The sequence below is a fragment of the Magnolia sinica genome, chromosome 18 (genome assembly GCF_029962835.1).
Source record: "Magnolia sinica isolate HGM2019 chromosome 18, MsV1, whole genome shotgun sequence".
NCBI lineage: Eukaryota > Viridiplantae > Streptophyta > Magnoliopsida > Magnoliales > Magnoliaceae > Magnolia > Magnolia sinica.
Window position 1 is genome coordinate 6,132,027 of NC_080590.1, and position 25,259 is coordinate 6,157,285.

Genomic DNA, 25,259 nt, shown 5'->3' on the forward strand with positions numbered 1-25,259 from the left:
GGAAGTTTTTAACGGTGAGAGTTCAATCAATACTGTGTGGCCCAATTGAGATTTTGATCTACCTCATTTTTGGGTTCTTACATAAAATTATCTGAAAAAATAGATGGACGGCATGGATGAGACACATACATCATGTTGGGGTCCACAGAGCACCGACCACTAGCCATTAGGCAGTGGCAGTGGGAGTAGCTAATCCGTTTTCACAACTCTTCGGGTGGTAGACTCACAGTAGTTTCAACACAGTTCATCGGTACGCAGATTGGGCATGGGTGTTGCGTGCTTGTGGATTTTTTTTTTTTAGAATCTGTGTACGTAGCCGAATCCCAACCATTCGTACAGATGTGGGGACGATGGAGAGTTTATTGAAAAAAGGAAAAGGAAAAGAAGAAGAAGAAGAAGCAAACAATCCTAACCGTTTGATTTCTTGCTGACTGTTTTTGTTTCACATGGGGGTTTTATTTTTTCTAATAAGCAAATATAAGCTTTCGTATGCCCACGTATCAACCGTCTCCTCTAGAGCAGCCGTTTACCCAAGCTCGGTAAGGTCATCATGTTATCCGTGTGACAATCCACTCCGTCCATCAGGTGTGCTTCTTGATGCCAGGAGGTGAGGACAAAATTCAGTCACATTCACTAATCAGGTTCGCCACACCATGGGTAACAATGAGACTTGATGCAGACCATAGGTTTGCGCACAGGGCGAACATTGTATATATCTTTCATCATACTTGTTCATTAGGTGTGACCTCGCCTCTATCTAGGCCACACACAAACATCAACCTTGTCCAGAACTCAGGTGAGCCCCAGCGACTGAAGAAGGTCCCTGTGGGTGTGGTGTGGCCCATTTAACCTTTTTATTGGGATTATTTTTTTTTTCTTTTTGGCACGTATGATGAATATGAGGAGAGTTCTCAACCGATTTTTTTATTTTATTTATTTATTTTTTATTTTTTTACACACGCACACACACCCCACGCACTCACGCTGGTAGAATTTCACCACCTATGGGTACTCGAACCCTTGACCGGGAGTCGAAACTCCTGAGAGTCCACCACCCGGGTAAGAGTAAGGACCCAAGTTCTCACCCGATTGATAGACGGAGTTGATTTTAAATAGACAATTTGGTAGACCCTACATAGCTTAGGGCCTGTTTGGTAAAACTTAACTATAGTACTTATATATAAAATAGGTTTTTTTCAGTGATTTTTCTTAACTTAGATCGTTTGGTCAGTTCAAAATTTTAATATTTAATTTGAATTTTTATTTTAAAAATGAATTGATTTCTAAACTTTCATCGTTTGGCTTAATACTTAAGACAGAATGTGGTGAGTAATTTTGAGTTAAAATATTTTTCTTAAATTACGATTCTATCCTTTCTTGCTGTGGTGGCTGCTTTCAACGCTAACAACCTAGAAGCTAATCTACGTAGGAAAGATCTTTGGGCCCTCATGATATATGTGTTATATCTACATAATTTATCAATTTTGCTACATTATTTCAGGTCATGAGCCAAAAACTTAGGTAGATCCAAAGCTCAAGAAGTAGACCACACCATAGAAAGCTGGGGGGGTGGGGGGTGACAATGAGGCCCACCGTTGAAACCTTTTTAAAGCTTATGGTGATGTTTATTTGCCATCTAATCCGTTTATAAGGCATCACAGACTTGGATGAAGAGAAAACATACATATCAGCTTGATCCAAAACTTTTATATCCCCTAAGAAGTTTTCAATTGTACACATTCAACCTCCACTAATTTTGATGATGATCCACTTGAGCTTTGGATCTGTCTCATTTTTTTGTTCATGCCTTAAAATGATTGTACAAAATAGATAGACCGTGTGCATATAACACATACATCATGGTGGGCCCACATAACTTTGCCATGTCAACATGGAACCACTCATGCACAGTTCTCATGGGAGGCACCTGCCGAGCCGATGTGCTGTTACCGGGTAACACGTTAGTGAGCGTGGCCATAATATTTGCTCACAAAATGGATAAATGAAGTGGATAAAACACATACATCACAGTGAGGCCAACAGAGTTATGATTTAAATGGCATACGTGTAGAAATATACGAAGTTATGATCTAAAGACCACACATGTATAAATTTCAGATGGATTTTAATCATAAATTCGTCATGATCTTTGAGTTATTTATCCATCTAAAATGGAGTCCATCGATGGTGTGGCCTCTCTCACCAATGCCCTTTGACCACACCTTGAGGCCACACCCATGGAAATTGAAATTTTAAATATAAAGTGCATATCTATAAAAGGTTCGTAGTATAGGGATAATAATGGCAAGTATAAAGAACAGGGGCAAATATGACAAATTTACAATTTTTAGACATTTGTAGCTTTTGTTTACCAAATAAGTTTTATGAAAAAGTACTTGTTTTCAGATAAATTACTGAGTATATTTTGTACTACTTTTAAGTAGTAAAATTCAGCACTTTATGTTTTCAACACTTAAATTAATTTTCAAACTTTATTTTCAGTTTACCAAAGGACAACCTAACCAAACAATGACGCCTTACTTGGTTTAGGCAGGCCTGTCTCATGTTAGGTATGTCAATGCAGCATGATTTGGTTAGAGGAGAGGCATGGATTTCACTCAAAGCATATCTAAAGGCTAGGCCTCTCTCTAACAACAATATTTTATCCAATCAAATTCTGCCATACCGTGCATATGTGCAGTCAAGAGTAGATTTAAGTGTCACTTTCAACTCTTCATTCTGAATCCAACCTCTCATGTTTCATAGGATCTGTGCAATGGCCATACATCCAATAGACTACACTTGAAAACCACATTGATTAGCGCCAGTCACAGGTGGCCCAGAGGTAGAGGGACTATAGATGAAAATTGCTCGTGGTGATTAGAACAATCCTAACTTCATGTAGCGTATCTTTGTTGCATAAATCGCAGCGGATTCTAAGATTTATACTACCATCAATGTAGGATATTAACTACCACAACTGTGTTTTGTTGCATACTCCAATGGAAAGAGAACGTGCATGCAACGGTGTGTAGAATTGACAACTAAGCACCCTTGATAAACCTGGAAACGCTATGGGAAAAAATCCATCCATTGTAGGACTCTTCCAATAGCCTGTCTCCTTAATCCTTTCAATGGGAGAGGCCATCTTACATCTTCCAATATAATTCTGTTGAGAGTTGTCGATCTGTTGTACTTATGATGTGGGCCCCACTTTGATGGTCATGTCATTGCCAAATGAACATATGCCATGTGTGGCCCATAATTTCAACGGTCTTCCCATAATAAATCCTAAAATTAACCACTTTTGCTGCAAAAACCATCTTAGCTGGCTGCCCACCATATTACAGGAGGTTCAAAGCTTGATTGATGCACCCCTACTCATTACGTCTTTGTTTTTTTTTTTTTACACACGCACACACTCAGGCCGTAGTGGGCTTTCACCACCTATGGATACTCGAACCCTCGACTGAGTGTTGAAACTCCCGAGAGTCTACCACCCGAGCAAGAACAAGGATCCTAATTACGTCTTTGTTTGTAATTACTATTCTACAATATTATATATGGAGGTTGAATTATTTTATGCGCAACACTATTAAAATATATCTAATTAAGAGTCAAATAAAAACGTGTTCAAGTCTTCAAGTTAACCCAAACAAACTAGACTTCTTTTTAAAAAATAAAATTAAAAAAAAAAAAAACAAACTAGACTTTAGGCCAAATAAGCTTTCGGATTTTCGAACTACCATGTTATGATCTAACTGAGTCTTGGAATGAGCTGATTTTCAGTGTCTCTTCGCCTTGGTGGACCATGTCCAATGAATGGGTTGGATGAAATATACACAGCACGGTGGGCCTCACAAACATCCGTGTGATTTTATTGGTTAGGTCTCTCCTCCCAACTGCCCCTCTACGGTGTGCCTCACTCGAGCTTTTCTAAATTTTGGCCCGGACCCGTAACATCAAATGGCTACTGCAATGGACCGGGTGGATTGGCTGCGTGCACCATGTGGGCCCAAAGGCTCTAAGGCCAAAATTCATCCTGATCTACAGCTCATGCATCCCACACCACAAGGAGCAGTTGGGGGAACATACCTGAATAATGAAAATGGTAGCACCGATTCTGGGGCCACGTTATTGTTTATATGCCATCTGAACCATCCATCACTCACATCTCACCAGATTATTCAAGCCCTTTCAAAACTAAGATAACCATAACATGTTTTAGTAGTTTTAGGTATGAATTTACATTCCTTCCATGTATTGAGGCCACCTAGTATGAGGGGAGAACAGAAGATGGATTGTGAGCCCCACGACATCTCAGCACCATCAATGTAAGGGTGTCGCAAGTAAAATATTTATTTTATAATTATATTTTTAAAGGACTCATATTTCACGTGTGCTAGCACAGGTTGGCTAGAAAATTAAACTTTGATTAAAAATTAGAGTGGAGATTATCCATATTGATTTTTTTTTTCAATAATTTTCAACTCATTATAATATTTTTTAATATCAACAAATTTTTTATTCAAACGTTTACATCATAATCAATTTTTAAAGGGTTTTGCTGACATCTACGAATCCTTTGAAAGTTCACAAAAGGTGGTCTATTATTGATATGAACTGTTCATTTACTCACTAGAGCAAGCCATGGTACAAAAGTCAACATGGGACGAGAGGTTAGCCTATTGACGGTCCAAACTGTGCATTCATACATGTGCCAGCATGGCACGATAAGACATCCAATCCATCCATCCTAACAGCACCAGTATATTGATCCCCTAGCCTAAGAATCAGGTTGATCCACTCATCAGGTGAGCCACAGTTTCTCAAAACAAATGTACGGCTTCGAGAAACTTTATCTAAGTTTTTCCAACCCATCCACCTGTTTCCAATCTTGGGGCCCACAGGCTGATTGAATCAGATTTTCTTTTCGAGAAAACGTGTAAAAGGTCTGAATAACTTGGGGAGTTGGCTTCACCCCAAATTTTGAACTATATATACTCAAGCTGCGCCTATTCAAAATTTTTATTTTGTTAGGACTGAGCTTAGCTCATTGACAGCCCTGATTACACCATTTGTACGGACCAGATTTTACAATAAAGTAGCATGTTTAAGGATTTTCTTTTTCATTTTTTCTCGCTAAAACATGCATAAGGATTTCTTTTTTAAAAAAAAAAAAAAAACAACTAAAACATGCTACTTTGCTGTAACATCGTATCGACCCAAATGGTGTGGGATGAGGAGGTAATGTCAACACTTGTTTTTTTATTTATTTTTCTTCTTCCTAACGTCACTTCCTTGTAACATCCGATCTGTGAAATGATGGGACGCATCAGAAATATCACATGAAGCCAGAGTCGAGATTTCAAAAACCAACTTCCGGATCCTCTGCTTGTTGGAATCTAATTGGCCCTGAGAAGTTTTCAACGGTGGCATCAATTCCTACTGTTTTCAATGGTGTGGTGCACTTTAGCTTTGTATTTGCATAGTTTTTGGGATCTTAACCTATAATGATCTGAAAAAAATTAATGGGCGATGTAGACCTAATAAATACATCATCGTGGGGCCACGCTAAATTTCAAGCCTTAAAAAAGTTCCGTAGCTCGCTGGGTGGTGCAGGCAGCGTGTGATACTCAAAGTTAAGAAGATCCAATGGTGAAACATTTTTATTTATTATTTTTTTTTTTTACACGCACTCTCACTCTTACACACTTACACCATCGTGAGATTTCACCACCTATGGGTACTCGAACCCTTGACCAGGTATTTGAACTCTTGAGAGTCTATCACAGGAGCAAGAGTAAGGACTCATATACTCCAAGAATCATTACTGATTGGACACCTACCACTAGGGACACCTACCACTAAAAACTTCTTAAGGCTCACCTTTTTTTATTTGCCATCCAATCTGTTGAGAAGACCAAAGAAGCCCCTATGAAAGAAAAATAATAACAACAAATATCAGCTTCATACAAAACTTTTGTAACCCATTAATGTTCAATCACCACTGGTTCCTATGGTATGGTCCACTTGATAATTGAATCTGTTTCATTTTTTTGGATAATCCCCCAGAATAATCTGAAAAAATAGATGAACTGGGTGGATGTAGAATACACACGTCAAGGTGGGCACCACAGTAAGGGCCCCACCGTCTTGGGTGAGGTCGGGATCGCACCTAATCCACTTCCCTCGTGCGATCAGTGTTAACGTGTGGAACTTTCGTGGACCCATCATGAAAAAATACAAAACAAGAGGCAAATCCAAGGCTCCAGTGGACCACACTACAGAAACAGTGGGAATTGGACTCTTAATATTGAAAACTAACTGGGGCACAAGGCTCTGATCAAGATGATATTTGTGTTTTTCTTTTGAGCAGGTATGTGTGACCTTAGGGAGAGGTTAGATGGCAAATTAACCTCGGAGGAAGGGACCCTACGAGGGTTGCAACAGTAATCGTTCAATCCACACTGCTTTCTTTGGTGTGGTCAATTTGAGCTTTGGATGCATCTCATTTTTTAGCTCATGCTTTAGAATGATCTCTAAAAATTGATGAATGGTGTGGATCTAAAACATAAATCATTGTGGGCCAGAGAAGTTCTACTAGTTAAAAGTCATGTTGTCACCCGATTTATTTGGGAGCCGGAAATCCGGCGTATCATGTTAACTGGAGTTAGAGGCGATGACGTGGACCAATGAGAAGCGAGTTGAGTCGAGACCATGCGTTCTTAATAAGTGACGCATTTTGAGAAAATAAAGTGGAAGACTAGAACCATTCATCCGGTGGGGCCCTTGACCCAAAAAAAACAGACACAAAAAGGGTCACAGGTCATGCAAGAGGCACATCACATGGAGACGTCTTCCAGGAAGAAAGGTCATGCAATTCATGTGTTATCAAAAACATAAACTTCCATACTCTGCCTGGATGTGATGAATGATACATAACCAATTCCAGTAACTTAGAAACTGCATTATGTCACGACAGTTTTAAGTTAAAAACTGTCCAATTTACGGATCCCTGTTTAGATTGTGTTAATGAACCAGAAAACCAGAAATTACGATTTATTAAATGTTTGAAATTTGAAAAAATATATATATATATATATTATGGCCTTATTCCAACAAGCAAGTGTCCATGAATCAGCGGTTTGGATTATGTTTTGGGTGAAATAAATTACCAACAATCGGTTATAAAATTTCAGTCAATTTAGCTTTGTGTTAATGGATGCAACTCAAATAGCTTCTCTTACTAAAATATCAATTGCATATTTTGCATGAGGCCCGAATTCATGGTATATAAAAATGAAAATATCACATTTTCACATCCAACATATTGGCATATCAGTAGGCATTGCCCAGTTGGACCGGCTTAATTATTTCAAAATCTGGGCCTGAACTAGCTCCATGCCTGCCCGCTGTGGACGACATGCGGCAATTTGGCATATGTATGATAACTCAGGATGTCACATGAGGCCCAAGAGTCAACATTGAAGATGGGCAGTGAGATGCATGACTAGCATGCAACAAAATGAAAATAGGACAATCTCTAGGAAATGAGAGAGAAATGGAAAGCAAGCAAACCATGAAATTGCTGTTTCCATTGAAACCATGCTTCCTCAAATTTCATTTAAGCAAATCTAAACAAATGTACAAATAAATCTGGAATTTCAAAGAGGCCAAATACACCATGAATCATAAAGATTGAAATGGAGAAGAAGGATACGCGGCTAACTCTATCAGGATTACGGCCTCTAACACATCACAAAACACCATCAGACAAACAAAACCAAAGATGAGCAACAAAAGCCTAAGTTGGCAATAATATTATTTGGTACACACTTCACTTTAAGGACTTCATCTTATTACCAACATGAGTTTCTCAATTTTTCCCAATAAATAATTAGTTACAAAAGTACTTTTTGTAAGTGATTGCATCACAGTTGATTACTATTTTCCCTTCCTTTTTCTTTTCTTTCTTTTTTTAAATCTTTGTAAAGACGAAGAAATCTATTGAATTTTCAATCCTATTTACAGCCGCAGAGAATCAAACTTTAAAAAAAATATTTGATATGATTCATACCTATTATTCAGACTTGCCTCTAATACATACTGCTAACATTAACTCATTATGTGATCTCTAATACATAATTACCATCAATTAATATAAGATCAACTTGTGTTTAGGCATCTGCCAAACGGATGAATCCACAGACAACTAATATGTACATGATACAAATTATACACACATTGACCATCTGTTCGTTTTTTTTGAAAAATAAATCCACTTGGAGAATAATTCAAAAGATATGGTTTAGTTCAAGTATTTTCTATGATTTGCATATGAAACACGGAAATGGTACTACATGGCCGAGCGCATAGAACCATAGCATGTGGTCTGAGTTGTGTCTTAGTGTGAGCTGTTGGATGATAAATTTTCAAAATATACAGTGGAGATGTCATCCCCGAAAAAAAGGGCAAAACCGGATAAATAGGAGTTATACAATCTTGGGGTGTGCCGCTGTCACCAATTGTATGGGGTCCTCCATGATATATGTGTTATATCCATACCGTCTATCCATTTTGAGATATCATTTTAAGGCTTTACTGTAAAACTCAGGCAGATCCAAACCTCAAGTGGACCACGGCACATAAAGTTGGGACAATGATGCCCACTGTTAAAACCTTTCTACGGCCCATCATAATGTTTATTTTACATCCAAGCTGTCCACAACGGCACATGAAACTAGATGAAGGGACTAAACAAATATCATCTTGATCCAAAACTTTTGTGGCCCCAAGAAGTTTTCAATGGTAGGCATTTAATCCCTACTAATTTTTGTGGTAATGTCCTAAAATGATTTTTCCAAATGGATGGACGGTGTAGATATAATACTTATATCAAGGTGGGGCCACAGAACTTAGCGATGGCAACACAGCCCGTGGCGTGTGGCACACCAGCCTTTCCACTCCCACGCGGAAGGCGACGCGGATTAGATACTAACAGGTTGAGTAGCAAGTGCGCTACTGAAGTGACGTCACCAGGTTACATGGGTTTCACTATGACGTAAGTGTTATATCCATGCTGTCCATCCATTTTTAGAAATCATTTAGGGCATGAGCCAAAGAATGAGGCAATTAAAAATCTGTAGGGGACCCCACCACAAAAAACAGTGAGGAGAGTTACTCTCACCGTTGAAACTATCCCAAGGCCTGCCATGATGTTTATTTGAAATCCAACCTATTTTGGATCCTTACTCTTGCTCGGGTGGTGGACTCTCGGGAGTTTCAAAACCCAGTCAAGGATTCGAGTGTCCATAGGTGGTGAAATTCCACTAGCATGAGCGTGTGGGGGTGTGTGTGTGCGTGTGAAAAAAAGAAAAAATTTTAAAATTAAAAATTAAAAAGACAAGAAATAAGAGAAAACATAAATATCAACTTAATCTAAAACTTTTGTGGCCTCTGGAAGTTTTTAATAGTGGGTGTCACTGTCCCACTATTTTCTATGCTGGGATCAACTAGAACTTTGGATTTAACTAGTTCTTTGGATATTGCCCTAAAATGATCTCTCCAGATGGATGGAAGGTGTGGATAGAAAATATACATCATGGTGGGGCCCATGGAGCTTGGTGACATCACTTTGGTAGCTAGTCTCGCTACTCAACTTGTCAGTAGCTAACCTGTGCCTCGTGGAAGGGAGTAGATTAGGTGCAGCCTCCGCCTAACCTAGAAAAGTGTGTCCCTCATTGTGGGGCCCAACTTGATCTACATATTGTGAACCCACATGTACCATCCATTTTGGAAGACAATTTTAGGTCCTGATTCCAAAATTAAAGAAAATCCAATTCTAAGGTGAACAATACCATCGAAAACAGTGATGATTGAATAATCATCTTGTAGACAGCTGTCCTCTGAATTGTGTGGGAAGAAATTTTTATCTACACAGGTAAGTGAGTCCATTATAACGTTTATGAGAAATCCACCACGTTCATTCATTTCTTCTGGTCATGATAGGACTACGTTAATTCATTTTTTCCGGTCACGTTAAGACATGGGAAAAATAATGAGGTATATCTATAATTTAACCGGGCCGCACAATAAGAAAATGTGAGCAGTTAAATGCCTACTATTGAAACTTCCTAAGATCTACCATTATTCTTATATGCTATCTATATTGTTCACAGGGTCATTCTTACTAGGATGAACTAAAAATATAAAAATAGCTCAATCCAAAACTTCTGTAACCCACCAATGTTCACCAGCAGACATCCATTCCTCACTATTTTCTATCGTGAAGCCTATGTGATTATTGGATATCTGCCCCACTTTTTGTCTCATGCCCTAACATGAAATAAAAAAACAGATGAACAGTGGATTTCTCACAACATGATGGTGGACCCAAAGAGGTTGCATCGTCCTGTGCATTTTGAATGCAAGTTGTTGCATTTTCCTGCGCATTTTGAATGTTTATCATCCAATGGCTTACACTAAGACACGACTCGACCATATGTTATGGTTCTATGCACTGGACCTTATGGTACCATTTCCCATGAAACACATTACATATAATACACATTTGTGATGAACTTTTCTTTATACATTTATGATGCAATGTACTTTATACCCTCCATTTTAATGCTGTAATTTTGGTATGTTTTAATTAGCATCTTCAACTAATGTATGAATAACTCCACTCTCCAACTCTCGAGCCAGATTTTTGGCCCCAAACCCTTTTTAAAGACCCTATTCCCAATCAATTTTTATTATTTATTATTATTATTTTTTTTTTTTTGGACACATCCATTTTCAGCGAGTCTTTCACCTTCTACACCAAATGACCTTTTGCCACACCATAGTTTTCACATCATTCCGAATTGCGGCATTGTTAGGTCCAAACAGGTGAACTCCATTGGATCCAATGTTCTGAAACCTGAATCAGACCAAATGGTTGGACCACGACAATCCCAAAAAAAAAAACACCATTGCTGACCATGGGTGGGTCCAAACACGTTGTGAACTCCTTTGGATCAAATGCTCTGAAACCTGAATCAGACCAGATGGTCTGACAATAACAGGCCTAGCCTACAAAAAAAGACGCCCACAGTTGTGGTGGCGCATTGATCAACTCTTTTCAACTAACGTAACTGGGCTCAAAACCCAAGAACTTGAAAACCACCAGACCAAACGCATATCACTTGCAAATTCTTTTTTTTTATGCATGGCCCAAAACGAGCCAAAACAAGTGCGGGCCAGCTGGACCAAATACATGCATTTTGAAGCTGAAAAACGTATGGGGGAAATATGTTAGGCACTTCACTGCGTAACGAACAAACATATTGAATACCCCAGGCGGCACACAATCAATATCAGAGTAATACATTCAAAAGTGTGACATGCAGCGCCAAACATGGACCCATAAAATCTGCATTCACAATGATTATGGGACATTCAGGCATTGCAACATTGCCACGGAAGAATAATCTTTTTCTTATATACAAGAACGAGTCAAAATTGTACTCAAGATGGACACCAACATGGCTGAACGCTTTAACTCAATGTTTATATTACGGTGCCACAAGCCTTGCATCCTAACTACACACTAGGCTGGACAGGCCCTGCAGCTCGATCGCACATAATCCACTCAAATACTAGCTCCAAGCACGGCAGCTGTTCTCGGTTTAAGTAACAGAGCTCATAGTTGAAGAAACCATTTGAATGAATAGTAGCAGCAACCTGCGGGATTGAAATACATCACCATAAAAAAATGCATCATCATACCAATTGAGTTCTTTAGCCTTGGGTCCTTACTCATGCAGTGGTAGACTCACAAGAGTTTCAACACAAAGTCATGGGTCCCACTGTGGTGTGAGTGCGTGAGGGGTGTGTGTGGAAAAAAAGAAGGAAGAAACCTCATTTTTTCTAATAAAGCAGAGAGAGAGAGAGAGAGCAATGGCATCCCAAGTAACATTTCAAGTCCACAAGTATACCGAATGAATACCATTAAAAAAAAGTATAATCAAATGAAGAAAACGGAAGAAAGCCAAACAAGGATGAGAACAGGGTTCAGAGAGTTGCTACTATGCTCAAAGAATAACCAAGTCATTCTCATACAAGAGGTGTCAGAAGAAGCAATCATCATCATCACCCAGGGAAAAAAAAAAAAAGGATAAATGGGGGAAGAATTGTCAGAGAAACCTATAATGACAGGGATCATTCTGTCAAGTGGTATTTCATATCATAGTTTTCAGGCTTTGGACCCATCATGATATACCAAATTGGAAGATGAAGAAACAGAAACAAACAAGTTTGAGAAAAGGGTTCAGAAAGTTGCTAATCTGCTCAGCGAACAACCAAGTCATTCTCATACAAGAGGTGTCAGAAATAGCAGTCATCATCATTTACCCAAAGGAGATAAACTCAGGGAGGAAGAAAACAGAAAGACCGCTATCTTCCAGACAGGAAATTAAGATCATTCCTAGGAGCCAAGCACCAGCTCAATTACCACAAGGGCCTGTTCAGTTTTCCAATTACAACTGTAAATGGGTAATGATTATTTACTCTTGTAATTGTGTGGTGATATCACTTACTTTTAAGTGCAATGATAATTTGGTACATTGTATGGTTCATCCAAAAATCACTGCAAAACTGGGAGTTTTATAGTGTGAAAATGTAATGATCACAATTTACCTACATCCATTGCAAGTGTATTTGACTCCTGATTTACAAGCCATAATTCCTGTTTAAACAAGCGTCTGGAAATGATAATGATTTTAGCTCCCTCTACTTCGCATTTCATAGGAAATTGGAAAACCAAACAGAACCTAACAGTTCCATTTACATTGTGAAAAAGAATGGGAGAAAAAACAAACAGAAATCATGCCTTTAAAAACATCTCAGCACATAACTGGTACGCACAATGTGCCACTGTTGGTCAAGCGAAAATGAGCCCTTTCTGAATCCGGCCATTTCACCCACATATCCTCAGCCATGACTGATACACTTGTGACAATGACGTATCAACCATTATGCAACCAATATTTGCAACCTTACTTACACCACCAACTTCCAACACTCAATCCTCCAAAACAAGAAAGAAAAAGGAAGAGCTGTCTTACCTTTGGTAGAGCCGCAGATTGCATTTTCATAGTTAAAGATATTTCACCGCCTAGGTCAACCTTCTTTCCTGTAGTTAATAAGAACCATTTAAGAAAAAATATCTTCCCACAAGCTTTCAGTAGTAAATCAATTCTTACTACCAAAAAACAAAATAAAAATATCTTGCCAAAAGGTTAAAATGAAGTGAAAATCATCTCCAAAATATCTTCAATCTTTAATGGTAATAATCTCCAAAAAGGAGCAGGGGAAATCAACAGCCAACACAACTAAATATGCTGTATGTGTACCTTTCTTTATCAGTAAGATTTCATTAGAAAGAAAATATAAACAGCACCTACAAAAGACTGTACATTTGTAAGCACAATTTTTTTCCCAAAAAGGCTACCATAGGAAATGATATAGGCATGAAAGCCTAAGCAATGATTAGAGCCAGATGACCAATTATCGTTGGCCAGAAACAGCTCTAACTGACACCTATACATAAAAAAGGAATACAGAGAGATTCTTAGCTGAGTCAATAATAACGGAGTTGGCAACTAAAATCTTCTTAAAATTTTTGGAGAATTAAACCTATCACAAAAAAAATAAAAATTGTTACTGCTGAAAGAATTTGTCAAATAAATTAAGAAATTAGAATGGAATAATTAGACGCCGACTGTCCATGCACTGAAATGGAGAAAAGTTCAAGAGTATACTTTCTCTTTCTTCGATCACCCACTCCACTAGTTCTCACGTCAGCCCTTGAAAGAGATCCAGGTGGTGCAGCATACTGCATTGGAGAAAGTGCTGGTGCGCCAGCAGCAGCAGCAGCAGTTGCAACTGGTGCAGGTGCTGAGGGTGGAACTGGTGCTGGGGGTGCAACAGGTTCAGGAGGAAGAGGACGTGGTAAAATGTGCTTTAAACGATTGTTCCGATAGTTCTTCCAGAAAAAGAACTGTTGCCTATGGGCCAACTCCTGAGCAGCATCAAATAATTGAAAAAGATATTTGTTAACAAACAGAGATATAATCAATGCACATAAGTAGACACTTCATAGCATAGAAATATTAAAATAAATGCATAGCATGGACACTAAAGAGTTGTGGGGAGAAATCTTTTAATGCTTCAAGGGAACATCTGGCAAAGTCGTTTTTAATCTCTGAGGGTAAAAATTATGAACTGATGGCTGATATAAGAAACAGAGCAGTGACAAATATAGTGAATTCTTTCAATATTATTTAAAAAAAAAAACCTATGAATCTAATAAAAGGTAGTCTGAACTCTCTTTTTCAAGTGTTTCAGCAACCTTGTTGCCCTCATTCAAGATACAACTAGCGAGAAACTTCAAAATGGCAGACAAGTCCAAAATCTTCTTCCTACAAGTCCCAATATCGTCATCGTGTAATCTAAACTCCAAGGCCCAAGGCTTCTCTTCGATGCCACAATACTGCGTTGTGAGAGTAGCCATTGTCAAGTTTCTATAGTCCACAATTGAAAAATATACGAATTATTCAGCCAGTGAAGAAAACACATCAAATCTGATAGTTGTCATGTTTCTATAAACTGTCTTGGGAGTGCTAAAGAATCATCTTTTTTGGTATAAAAAAAAAAAAAAATGTTTTTTCCATATTTTTTTGGAAAGGTATATGAATGCACTCTAGAATTTATTCTACCAGGTGAGGCCTGCAAGAGGAGTGGCAGCTTGGTGCATTTACAAAGCAGGAATAGCATGTGAACAAGCATTGTATCATTTGGGAAATTGAAATACACACTATTTTTTATAATCATCCAAAAATACAACGACCAACCTAGTTTATTACTGTATCCTTTTTATCAGTCAATTAACCAAAAAAAAAAAAAACTAATGCTGATTATTGTTAAAATAAACCAAGGTCAGAAAGTGATCAGAAAATCTATCAATTATCACATGAGAAGCTTGACAAGGGCACAACCTTGTTGCCTGGATGTGCCATTGCATTGCGGAAGTTCGCATTTTGGAGAAGTTCAAGAAAGAACAGGCAGTGAGGATACCTGAAAATATCATAGGAGTGGATATTCAAATTTAACAAACAACATTTGAATCTCAAACCATAGTTTCTATAATTAAAAACTCGACCATGGAGCTCGAAAACTTGACCCGGCTTGAGAGTTAGTCAAGCCAGGTAACCAAGTTGAGTTACTCGGCATCTCTAATATCAAGACTTAAAACTAAATAATTACTCAAAATGTGGAACTGATGAAAAAAAAATAAAGCACAAAACTTGCTTCTTGAAGCCCACTGTGGATGGTGCGTGCCCCCAAAGATTGAACAAGTCTAACCATTCAATTTGGGGCCTGCAAATAGACAGTTTGGACAAGAAATCCAACAGTCTTGTTCAACTGAGACATTCCACAAATGGTCACTAGGATCTTCCCATCTAGGAGACTTTCAGGCACAGTACATCCATTGTGGAGCCCCGGCCGCCCAACAGACAAACTTTTCTTTGAGTCCACCTTAGAACTCACCAAGTTGGCCTCAGACCATGCTTCACAACATGGATGCTAATACTCAAGACTTGGAATGAGATGGGTTCCAGATTACAGATTGTGAGATCTGATAACTAATAAAATAAAACAGAACGCTAGCCATTTGACATTATGTCATTGGGCCCAAACAATTCGAATCCAATCTACTTCATCCAACCTAACTAAAATCTCCTTGTTTAAATTTTTATTTATTTTTGAAAGATGAAAATATTATTAGGCTAGAATAGCCAGAAAAACTATACAGAGAAAGAGAGAGAAAAAACACAAAAAGGACAAAGCAGTACAAGCCAAAACTACGGGCCCATGAGCTTACTATACAAATGTAATAGGTTTCTTTTGTATAGGATCATATAATATATAAATGTAAGAAGACATATATGGAAGCAAAAGCAATAAATTCAAAAGCAAAAGAAGAAATAGAAAACTAGAAATATATAATTATGAATAATGTGTGTGAGTGTGGCTCAGACCTACCTAGAGCTCTGCAATAACTCAAAATCATCATCTCCATCTCAACAAGGCTGAGTATAGTACTACTGCTCCATAAACCAACAATACTATGCTCACATCATGGTAGAATGATACCAGTGAAGATACTCGTTAACATAACACTAGTACTCATCCTCTCCTATTTGAGAAAATTTGAAAAACTTTGAAATCTTAACCCAATTTTCTGCAAATCGGCTTATCTTCCCCCAAATCTCAAAATTAGAGTGCATGCGATGATGATTTCATCAAGCACTCTTGAATACTCTAAAATAGGAGTTAAATGACTGTTGATAAAAGTGAAATTTCAAAGAAAAAAAAATATTTTTTACATGTTTAATTAACTTTTAATTAAAAAAATATTTTTCCCGAAAAAATCTCAAATTACCAAGAATCACTAGATTAGGGTTACATCAATGTTGTCAAATAGCATATGCGGTTCTGTGCGATCGAATATGCTTGTGCGCATGTGCGATCGCACAATTGCATATGCGGTCGCATATTTTTTATTTTTTATTTTTGAAAAAAAAACAAAAAAAAAGGAGAAATTTTGAAAAAAATGTAGAAAAATATAAGAACTTAAGAGAAGCTTCCCAAAGTCAATAAATAACTACTATAGTAATTTTACATATATAAAATTAGTTTGTGACTTGTTAGAAAAATGAATGAAGTACATCAAATTCAACATTCAACAATATAGTTAAGTAACAAAACAATCAATAAGCTATTTATTGTACAAATACAATTTTGAAGTTACATCTTAATGTTTATTATTTATACGTTATAACACTAACACTACTTACAAGTTACAATTTACAACTTAGTCACTATAAGTTACAACTTAGTTACATTAACACTAAGTTACATTCAACAATATGCTTACACAACTTATAGTTACAAAGTTACACTACTTAGGAAAGTTTTTTTTTTTTTTGCAAAAATAAAAAATAAACAAACAAAATAATGTGCCAACAGTTGGCGGATATGAGATCGCATATCCCCGCACATTTGGCATATGCACTGCAATGGCATATGCGAATATGCCGTCACATTTAACAACACTGGGTTACATACATATTTGATTTTCTGTTTGGACAAATTGCAACCAATTTGTAAGAAATTGGAAATTTTTAAAATTTTCACAACTCAGCCCATTTCCCCCAAATTTCAAAATCAAAGCTTCAAATCCATGATTTTTCATGCAAAACATAAAGAATCATGGATTTGTAACCATTTGACACTAATTTAACATGACTTGCATTTTTAAAAAAGGATTGAGAATCGAAAATGCTCACCGAGTTGAACAAGCGGTATATATTGGCAACACCTATGCTTTTCATATTGCACAGGTGGTATACAAGATATATCGTGGAATATATCAGCCGATATCGTCGATACTGAAAACATTGCTTGTACATAGTCCAATAGGTGTAATAAAAATAACAAAATTGTAATAAAATTGGGAATAAAAAAATCCCTACACTTGTAGTATTTTTACGTCTTTTTTCCAAAATTTTCTTTATTTTTCAGATTTTTTTCAAATAACAAAGTTTGCAAGTTGAGCAACCGCATATGCGATTATGTACTTGGGTCGCACGAGATCACTTATGCCATTTGACAACATTGAAAAAACTCTATTTTCTATCAAATACAAATACGCCTGTGCAAATATAGACACTGGAACAACACCAACAGCAATAGTACAACATCGAATCAAGTGGGAACCACATGCATGGCATCATGAGAACATGCATCTCCTGAATAAGCTTACATTATAAACTTTATGTACTCGGGTTGTTGCCAGTATTGAAGGTATTTCAGGTAGCCAATGAAAGCCTCATCTTCAAAATAACGGTTTTGAGCAAGATCTGCACAAGATAATAGATCAATGACAAAATGCTAAGCGACAAAAAAAGGCACAATTGATATATTGTATAATAATGAGCTCCAGGAAACAACACTATCTAGAATACGCCATAAATCCATGAGTTGCGTATAGTATCAAAATCTTGTCATGAATCAAATTAAGATTAATAGGAAGCTTGGAGCTTGTAGCTTGTGGAGCTACTAGCTTACCAATTTGATCGTAGCATATTGCAGCTTCACTGAAACTGCAATAATAGTTTGTTAACGTTAGGTGGAATTCACCCTAAATAGACAAGTCCGAGGGGCAAAATGATCAAGTAGCTCACTTGTGCAAATGTGACCGCATCAAAAGAGCAGATTGATTGGCAAGTTTTTACTTGTTCCCTTTCGTATCAACTTGTCCTATCTGATATCTCTCACGATCCACTGCCAGCATGATGCAAACTAGGGGTGCAACTCGGGTGGGTTTGTTAGGGTTGAGGGTTAACCCAAACCTGACCAAACCTTTAGAGGACCCAAACCAAAGCCCAACCCAACCAAACTTCTATCCAAGGTGCCCAACCCAAACCCAACATGAATTCCTCTATACTCAATCCTAAACAGACGCAAATGCGTGTGATTATTCCCAACCCAAGATAACCCCACTCAAACTTTCTCAATCCGAACCCAATCCATTTACAAATTGGGTTGGAAATCCCCGACCCGAGCCCAAGTTAGAGCCCCAATACAACTAACTTCAACAAGAAACCCAAAAAAAAAAAAAAACGAAACGAAAATGGCATAGAAATGCTACCAAGTTAAATTATGGGATTGGACATTGAACGTGTTTGTATATTTCCCTATTTCAGATTTTCATTTCTTTACGAAAACTACAAACAAGTGTTGAAAATATAAGAAATGTGGTGTCCAGATGTAGCTCTTGTAATCATCAAATCCAGATTACTGGGCAACGATGGACACCATAACAAGAGATCAGACAAATGAACGAAATACACATTCATTGGCTTTCCTTCTAATTATTTATTTGCCAGAAATGTAACAGTCCCTACCAATAGATATTTACATCAAGGGTAGACACCTGACTTATGTCAGACTTGACAATTGAAGAATCTCCCTTGAAAGGAAACTATAGCACTAGCAGAGCAGGTGAGAGAAATCAGACTCACAATGAAACACGACAAATTAAGATAAGAGCCTAGACAATACTAAGCTTGGTGTTCTTATATTTTCTCATAATTTATAATTTTACTTATTTCGCATAATCATGACCAAGTTCAGAAAAAGAAAGAGGTGTAGGGTCCAGATGTAGCTCTCATAATCATGAAATCCAGATTATCAGGCAACGATGGACACCAATAGAGAGAGATCAGACAGTTAGATGCAAGACACATCCATCAGCTTTCCATCTCTTCCTTTATGTACCAGACATGTAACGATCCCTACCATCTGATGGTTGCATCTAGGGTAGACACCTGACTTATGTCTGGTTGGGCAGTTGAAGAAGCTTGTATAGGAGTAAAAATGTTAAATTAGAAAAGTAGGAAGACATGGGCCTTACAGTAAAATGAAAAAACAAATGAACTTAAGAAAGCCGCAAGCACATCTACAAAAATCTTTTGTTACTCTCACATTGCAATATTGAGACACTTCAGAACATGTACTTCTTTTGTTGTTGTATCCTACCACATCTTGTTACTAATGATCTAAAAGTGCCATTATTATAAGCAGAAAACAAAGCGAAATGCAAGTCTAAAGATATTGGGAAACTTACAGTGGATGTAGGTAGGATTAGCTAGGCACTGAACAAATTCCAATTCAAGCAAGAACCGCTGCCGCCCATCATCAGGATCCTTGTATACGTTCTTGGGTCTGCACAAAACATCAAATGCCAATGCATCTGTTATGAAACAAGCTAACTTGACATATCTTAGCAGCTTAGAGATGGTAATTGAAGCATAAAAAACTCCTGGATAGCATGAAAATTCTGCGTCACAATGACAGTAGATTTTTCATATAGGAATTATGGGCCCCAAATCTCATTTCCTGAGAGTGGACCCATGGTTTGGTGATGCAGATTGTTGACATGTGGGTCCCACCACGGATGTGCAATGTAGCAAATCCCCCCAGAGCAGAAGATCTTGATGCTTAGATCTTTTGGCCTTTTCTCCACTGAATGTGAAAAGTTGGCAGTATTTTTCCTTAACCAGCTATCTAAGGGCCACTGTTACAGGGATTAGGATCTACCAATATAGAGGACTTTTAGGACTTCCAAAATCAATTATATGAACCGAAAACCCCCTACATTGTAAGATCCTGACCCTTGCATCTTTGGCCTTCTCTCTGTAGAATGTGAAAATTTATCCCTTTCCTTAACCAGCTAAATGAGGATCTACCAATAAGGGGAATTTCATGACACCCCACATCAATCATACGAAGCAAAAAACCCCAGATTGAACGATCCTGACCCTTAGATCTTTGGCCTTTTCTCCGTAGACCGTGAAAAGTTGCAGATTTTTTCCTGACTATCTGCAGGCCACTGTTAAAAGGGTTACGATCCACCAAAATGGGAAACTTTTAGGGCATCCCCCATCAACGATATGACCCATCAGGTCAACGGTCTGGATGTAGAGCCTGAACCCAAATCCAGACCATTTCATGGGTATCATTAGTTGGGCTGACTCAACAAATGAACGGCCGAGACTGGGTCGAGCCGACTGGCAGAGGCCAGAGATACTTACGTAGATGGAGTTTGAGCTACATCGTCATTGTCTTTAACAGAGGCCATGTCACTCGTTTTTCTCACTCCAACAACATCAACAGTACAACGCCATTACTCCCATGCGACAGATTCAACTTCAGAACATGCATCCACAGATACAGCAATGAAAATCATCAAAAGGGCACCAAAAAAACATGCGCGCATGTTTGTATGCACGAATGGATGAATGCAGGTACATGTACACATACGCGCATGCATGTGGATCTGCGAAAATGGAGAGTAAAATCGGAAATAAAATTTCTCAGCGGATTGAAATAAGAGACGGGTTTGCGATTTTGATTATGATGCAATCGCGATTGTTACCTACGTGCAGGAACTCTGCAGATGCAGCCGTGGAGAAAGGGAAAAAGAGAGACGTAACCCTAGAAAAGCAAAACCCTATCCCTATAAGGAGATGGCGGAGACCGACGCAGGAAAACCCTAGCTCTCCGGTTTTTTTATAGCACGAGAAGCAGCGGTAAATGCAAGGGCATGTGAACCTGTCGGAAGGCAAAGCTAGCTGCGCCACCGTACGTAGCACACACGTGAGGGAGATCCGAAACTCAGGTGCGCCACACCACAATACACGGCTGAGATGGAAACTTACACCGTTGAAACATCCCAGGGACCACTTGATATTTATGATTCGCATCTTGATTATCGAACGCAAATATCAACCTGATCCAAAACTTTTGGCCCCCAAGAAGGTTTCAACGGTAAAAGTTCAATCTCCCTATTTCTTGTGGTGTGGCCCATTTGAGTTTTTGATCTCTCTCATGTTTCGGCTCATGTCCTAAAATGAACGAAAAAAATGGATGGAAAGAGTGAATACAGCAGAAACAACTAGGTAGGCCCCCCATAGCATGGCGTTCCAGAGATATTTTTGGTGACCCGAGTTGCAGGCAAATCGCTTACATCCCGAACCATCCCTTTTCATGGACTGGATTCCTCCGCAACACCTGTGGAAAAATACCCAAGCACTGCAAGGCCCACCTTGTTGTATATGTCAAATCCACTCCATCCATCGGGTTCTTTACTAGAATCTAGATTGCGGTACCAAAGATCAGATAGATTAATTACCTGACTGGGGCACAACACATGGAAAAATGCAGATCGGGATTCTCACCATATGAGTGGGAGGGTTATACCTCCTATCAAACCTATCATGATGATATCTTTGTATCTACGGTGGATATAAGGATTCCCACCTGATGATCAAAGAAGATTTTACATAAAAGCATGTTGGGCCCCACATATTTAACCATTGATTGGATGATTAGGATAGTCAAATCAAAGTTTCCTTCAAGAGTTATAAATTAAATTTGGAGCCTGCGCCAAGGATTGTTTAGATCACTGGTCAAACATTCTTTATTATAATCAACTTGGACCATTGGGTCTTTTAAATACATGTTTGGTTAGATCATCTGATCAAGTGCCCTAGTGAGTAATCATAAGTGACCCCACCATGCCGTGCATGTTCCCAGTCTCATAAAAAGTCATGGAATTGAAGTCTCCTAACTTGTTTTTCCTAGCCCTATAAGTTAGGCCAGGCTTGAACTAAAGGTATTTGGCTGCATGGATTTGAGTGTACTTGAGTATATTCAAAATCACGTAACCAACATCTATTTGAATGTACTTGAAATTGGAGGCATATGGAATACAATGTGCTTTGAAACCTTTCTTTTACTCTCCTACTTAAAAGCAGAAGAATCGCATATAGCTACAGTGTCACTAAGCTACCAATCTATTTTCCATGCGGCATACTAATGATATGCTAGAACATTCAAATTGTTGGTTGCATAATTAAAATTATATTAAGAGAATGATTTGAACAATCTAATCATTGGCCATGTAGATTGGTGGTTACAAAATATTGGTGAGTTGCTTGTTTGTAAGACAATGTTTATGGCATTTTGGCTAGGCCTGGAATTTTTTCATTTTCTACTTAAGATGTATATTTTGAAGGGTTTATTGCAATCATACTATCAAATTTTGCATGTGTGCATTTATTTTTTACGTTAAAATTAATTTAGAAATCAAATTCAATTTCTTGTAAATACATTATAAAATTTTAATGCATTTTTATTTTTTACATTTTAGTACATTTCCATTATAAGGGGGTGAAACAAAGCTAAGGATTACGAACCACATTGACCCAAGATTTAGATTCAAGTGCGTTCTAAATACAAGCTTCCTAATAAGCTCGCGCAACTTGCTCATTGTTTACACTCCTCAACTCATGGTTTGTTTGGGAGCTTGTAAATAGAAGTAAATGAGAAATATAATTAAAGGGTTGTGGGATAAGCTAACATGTATTAAAGCTTATTAAAAGGTCAAGGTTGAGAATTGACTCATTGCCTACCCTTCTTACATTGTACCAATATTTGCAGGTTTTCTATTATAAAAGTGGGCCCATCATTATGTAATTTTGAACCCTAGGACATAGTAAATGTTGCATTTTAGTTAATAATAACTATATTATAAAGATTTTAATCTTTATCATGTAATGAATTATATTAATAATAATTATACGTTAGAGATTTAAATCGAGATCTCCAATACAATTATTAGTAAATAAAATGAGATGGAACCTATTTGTAGGCATCCACTAAACAGGGCATTAGTCCATCAATTCAAATAAACAATTGGCCATTGCTCAAAAGCAATGGTAGGTGAGGAGTTAAGATTGATTTCACAACCTTTTACATATACCCACAATGGATTTGCTATCGTTTTGTGCAATGGTTTTTTTTTGTAAGAGCTTTTCACTTAAAAATCGTTTGTTCCTTTGCATGCTTTGTTGTATTTATCATTTATCTATATGACTCGAATTCGGGGTTTACTTCTGTAATCTCTTAACAATTTTTACATTACTCTAATATCAAACTATTGTTAAAATACGCTAATCTTGTTGCTTGGATTTGAAAATTCTCAATAATGCAATGAAAAATGGAATGATTGCAAATTCCTTTTACTCATCTCTTAAATATATTTATATTTGATTAATAAATCATATGTTTGGTTTGACAATGGTATAGTCATAATAATAATTTTTTAGACTATATTTAACTTAGCAAAGCCTCTCTTAGAGTCTAGTTTCATGTTCGTAGGTTTAACAAGCCTAAGCTATAGCTGAATGTTTTTTTTTTCAAGATAATGGCAGGGTTTGGCTCCCCCCATGTTGTCGATTCCTTCCTAATTCTGAGATTACATATATGGTGAGATTGTGCATTGCACTGTTCTAAGGGCATGTTTGATTTTGAGGAAATAGGGAAATACACTTGAAAAAAGTCATTATTATATTTTTCCTAGTTTGAAATTTCAAATGCATTTTCACCTCAAATTTTGGTACGAAAAAGCTGACTTGCATTTGTGGACACCATTGTGATGTGCATGATATATCCACACCGTCCATCTGTTTTATCAGAAGATTTTAGGGCCTAAGTCCAAAATTGAGACAAATGCAATGCTCAAGTGGCCCATATCACAGGAAACAATGGCTTTGAACGTCCGTCATTAAAAGTTATTTTGTTTATTGAGCCCACATTAATGTTTATTTGTCATCTAACCTATTCATGAGGTCATAAAAACATTGATAAGGGGGTATCACACAAATATCTGCTTCAGCCAAAACTTTTAAGGGCCACAAATTTTTTTATACGACAAACATTAAATTTCCACTGTTTCTTATGGTGTGGTCCACTAGAGCGTTGGATTTGCCTCATTTTCGAGTTCATGGCCTAAATGAGACTGACATATAGGATAAAAGGTGTTGATACATCACGTACATCATAGTAGGCCCTATATTCATTTGGCAGTCATCATCCATTTTAACGCCAAAAAGCTACACTGTCAACATAGGCGCAGGAAACGATGGGGTAATTCTCTAGTAAGTAATTATTACTTATCTGCTAGGTAATTACCATTTACTTCAAAAATCAAACAGGCCCTAAATGGCATTCAACAATCAAGCAACTTTGGATGAACCTGTTTGGTTTAAAGATAAATCTAAGTAAATTCTCAATGAAGTCTTTCCTCAAGACCATTCATGGAACGGTTGAAGACACCAACTATTTCCTGGCATTACCAAGCCCCTCCAAAAGTAGCAGCATTAGCGAGCCCTGCGGTTAAAAATAGGATTCTAATTATATACAATTTGCGTAGACAAGAGATGATTCTTTCTAATATTTACCTTCTGTGTAAGAAAGATGAGAAATCAGTGGCGCATCTTTTTCTCCATTGCTCATATATCTTAGGTGATGTTGGGTTCTATAGGGTATCTTTTCCGTCTGGCACATAGGGTGCCCTTTTAATCAAAGAAGCTAATGGCATCCTTGTTGGGCATTCTCATGTTCATATGAATTGAAAGGAACGGTAGATACCGAGGGATCTACCATCAGATAAGTGTCTTCTTATACCAGGGATTGGTGCCTGTAATTTATGTTTTTTTTTTTTCCTGCTTTTTGTTATTGCTGTTTTTGCTCTTGCCTTTGTTGCTCTTAATACAATCTTTTTTTTTTCTTAAAATCAT

The 25,259-nt window shown here is 37.6% G+C and overlaps 1 protein-coding gene and 2 non-coding genes across 8 annotated transcripts; all 3 read right to left on the reverse strand.

Annotated features, from left to right (window-relative positions):
* Positions 1-11,467: 11,467 nt before the first annotated feature.
* On the reverse strand, positions 11,468-21,212 carry LOC131232613 (mediator of RNA polymerase II transcription subunit 31). Of its 6 annotated transcripts, XM_058228969.1 has the most exons (10): positions 21,053-21,212; positions 20,709-20,823; positions 19,742-19,839; positions 17,876-17,972; positions 15,045-15,123; positions 13,809-14,068; positions 13,624-13,683; positions 13,401-13,457; positions 13,113-13,180; positions 11,468-11,730 (listed from the first exon to the last, which is right to left on the reverse strand). In XM_058228969.1, the coding sequence occupies exons 2-7, from the start codon at positions 20,753-20,755 to the stop codon at positions 13,650-13,652; spliced, it is 615 nt and encodes a 204-aa protein (XP_058084952.1). In that variant the 5' UTR covers positions 20,756-20,823; positions 21,053-21,212; the 3' UTR covers positions 11,468-11,730; positions 13,113-13,180; positions 13,401-13,457; positions 13,624-13,649. The 6 variants fall into 6 exon arrangements, with proteins under 6 accessions (XP_058084952.1, XP_058084949.1, XP_058084953.1 ...); XM_058228966.1 differs by having other exon boundaries at positions 13,401-13,683; XM_058228970.1 differs by lacking the exons at positions 13,401-13,457; positions 13,624-13,683.
* Positions 12,058-12,143, reverse strand: LOC131234218 (small nucleolar RNA snoR1). The gene has a single exon (XR_009165625.1). It is a non-coding gene; the product is annotated as a small nucleolar RNA snoR1 (small nucleolar RNA).
* LOC131234219 (small nucleolar RNA snoR1) lies at positions 12,314-12,400 on the reverse strand. The gene has a single exon (XR_009165626.1). It is a non-coding gene; the product is annotated as a small nucleolar RNA snoR1 (small nucleolar RNA).
* Positions 21,213-25,259: the final 4,047 nt, after the last annotated feature.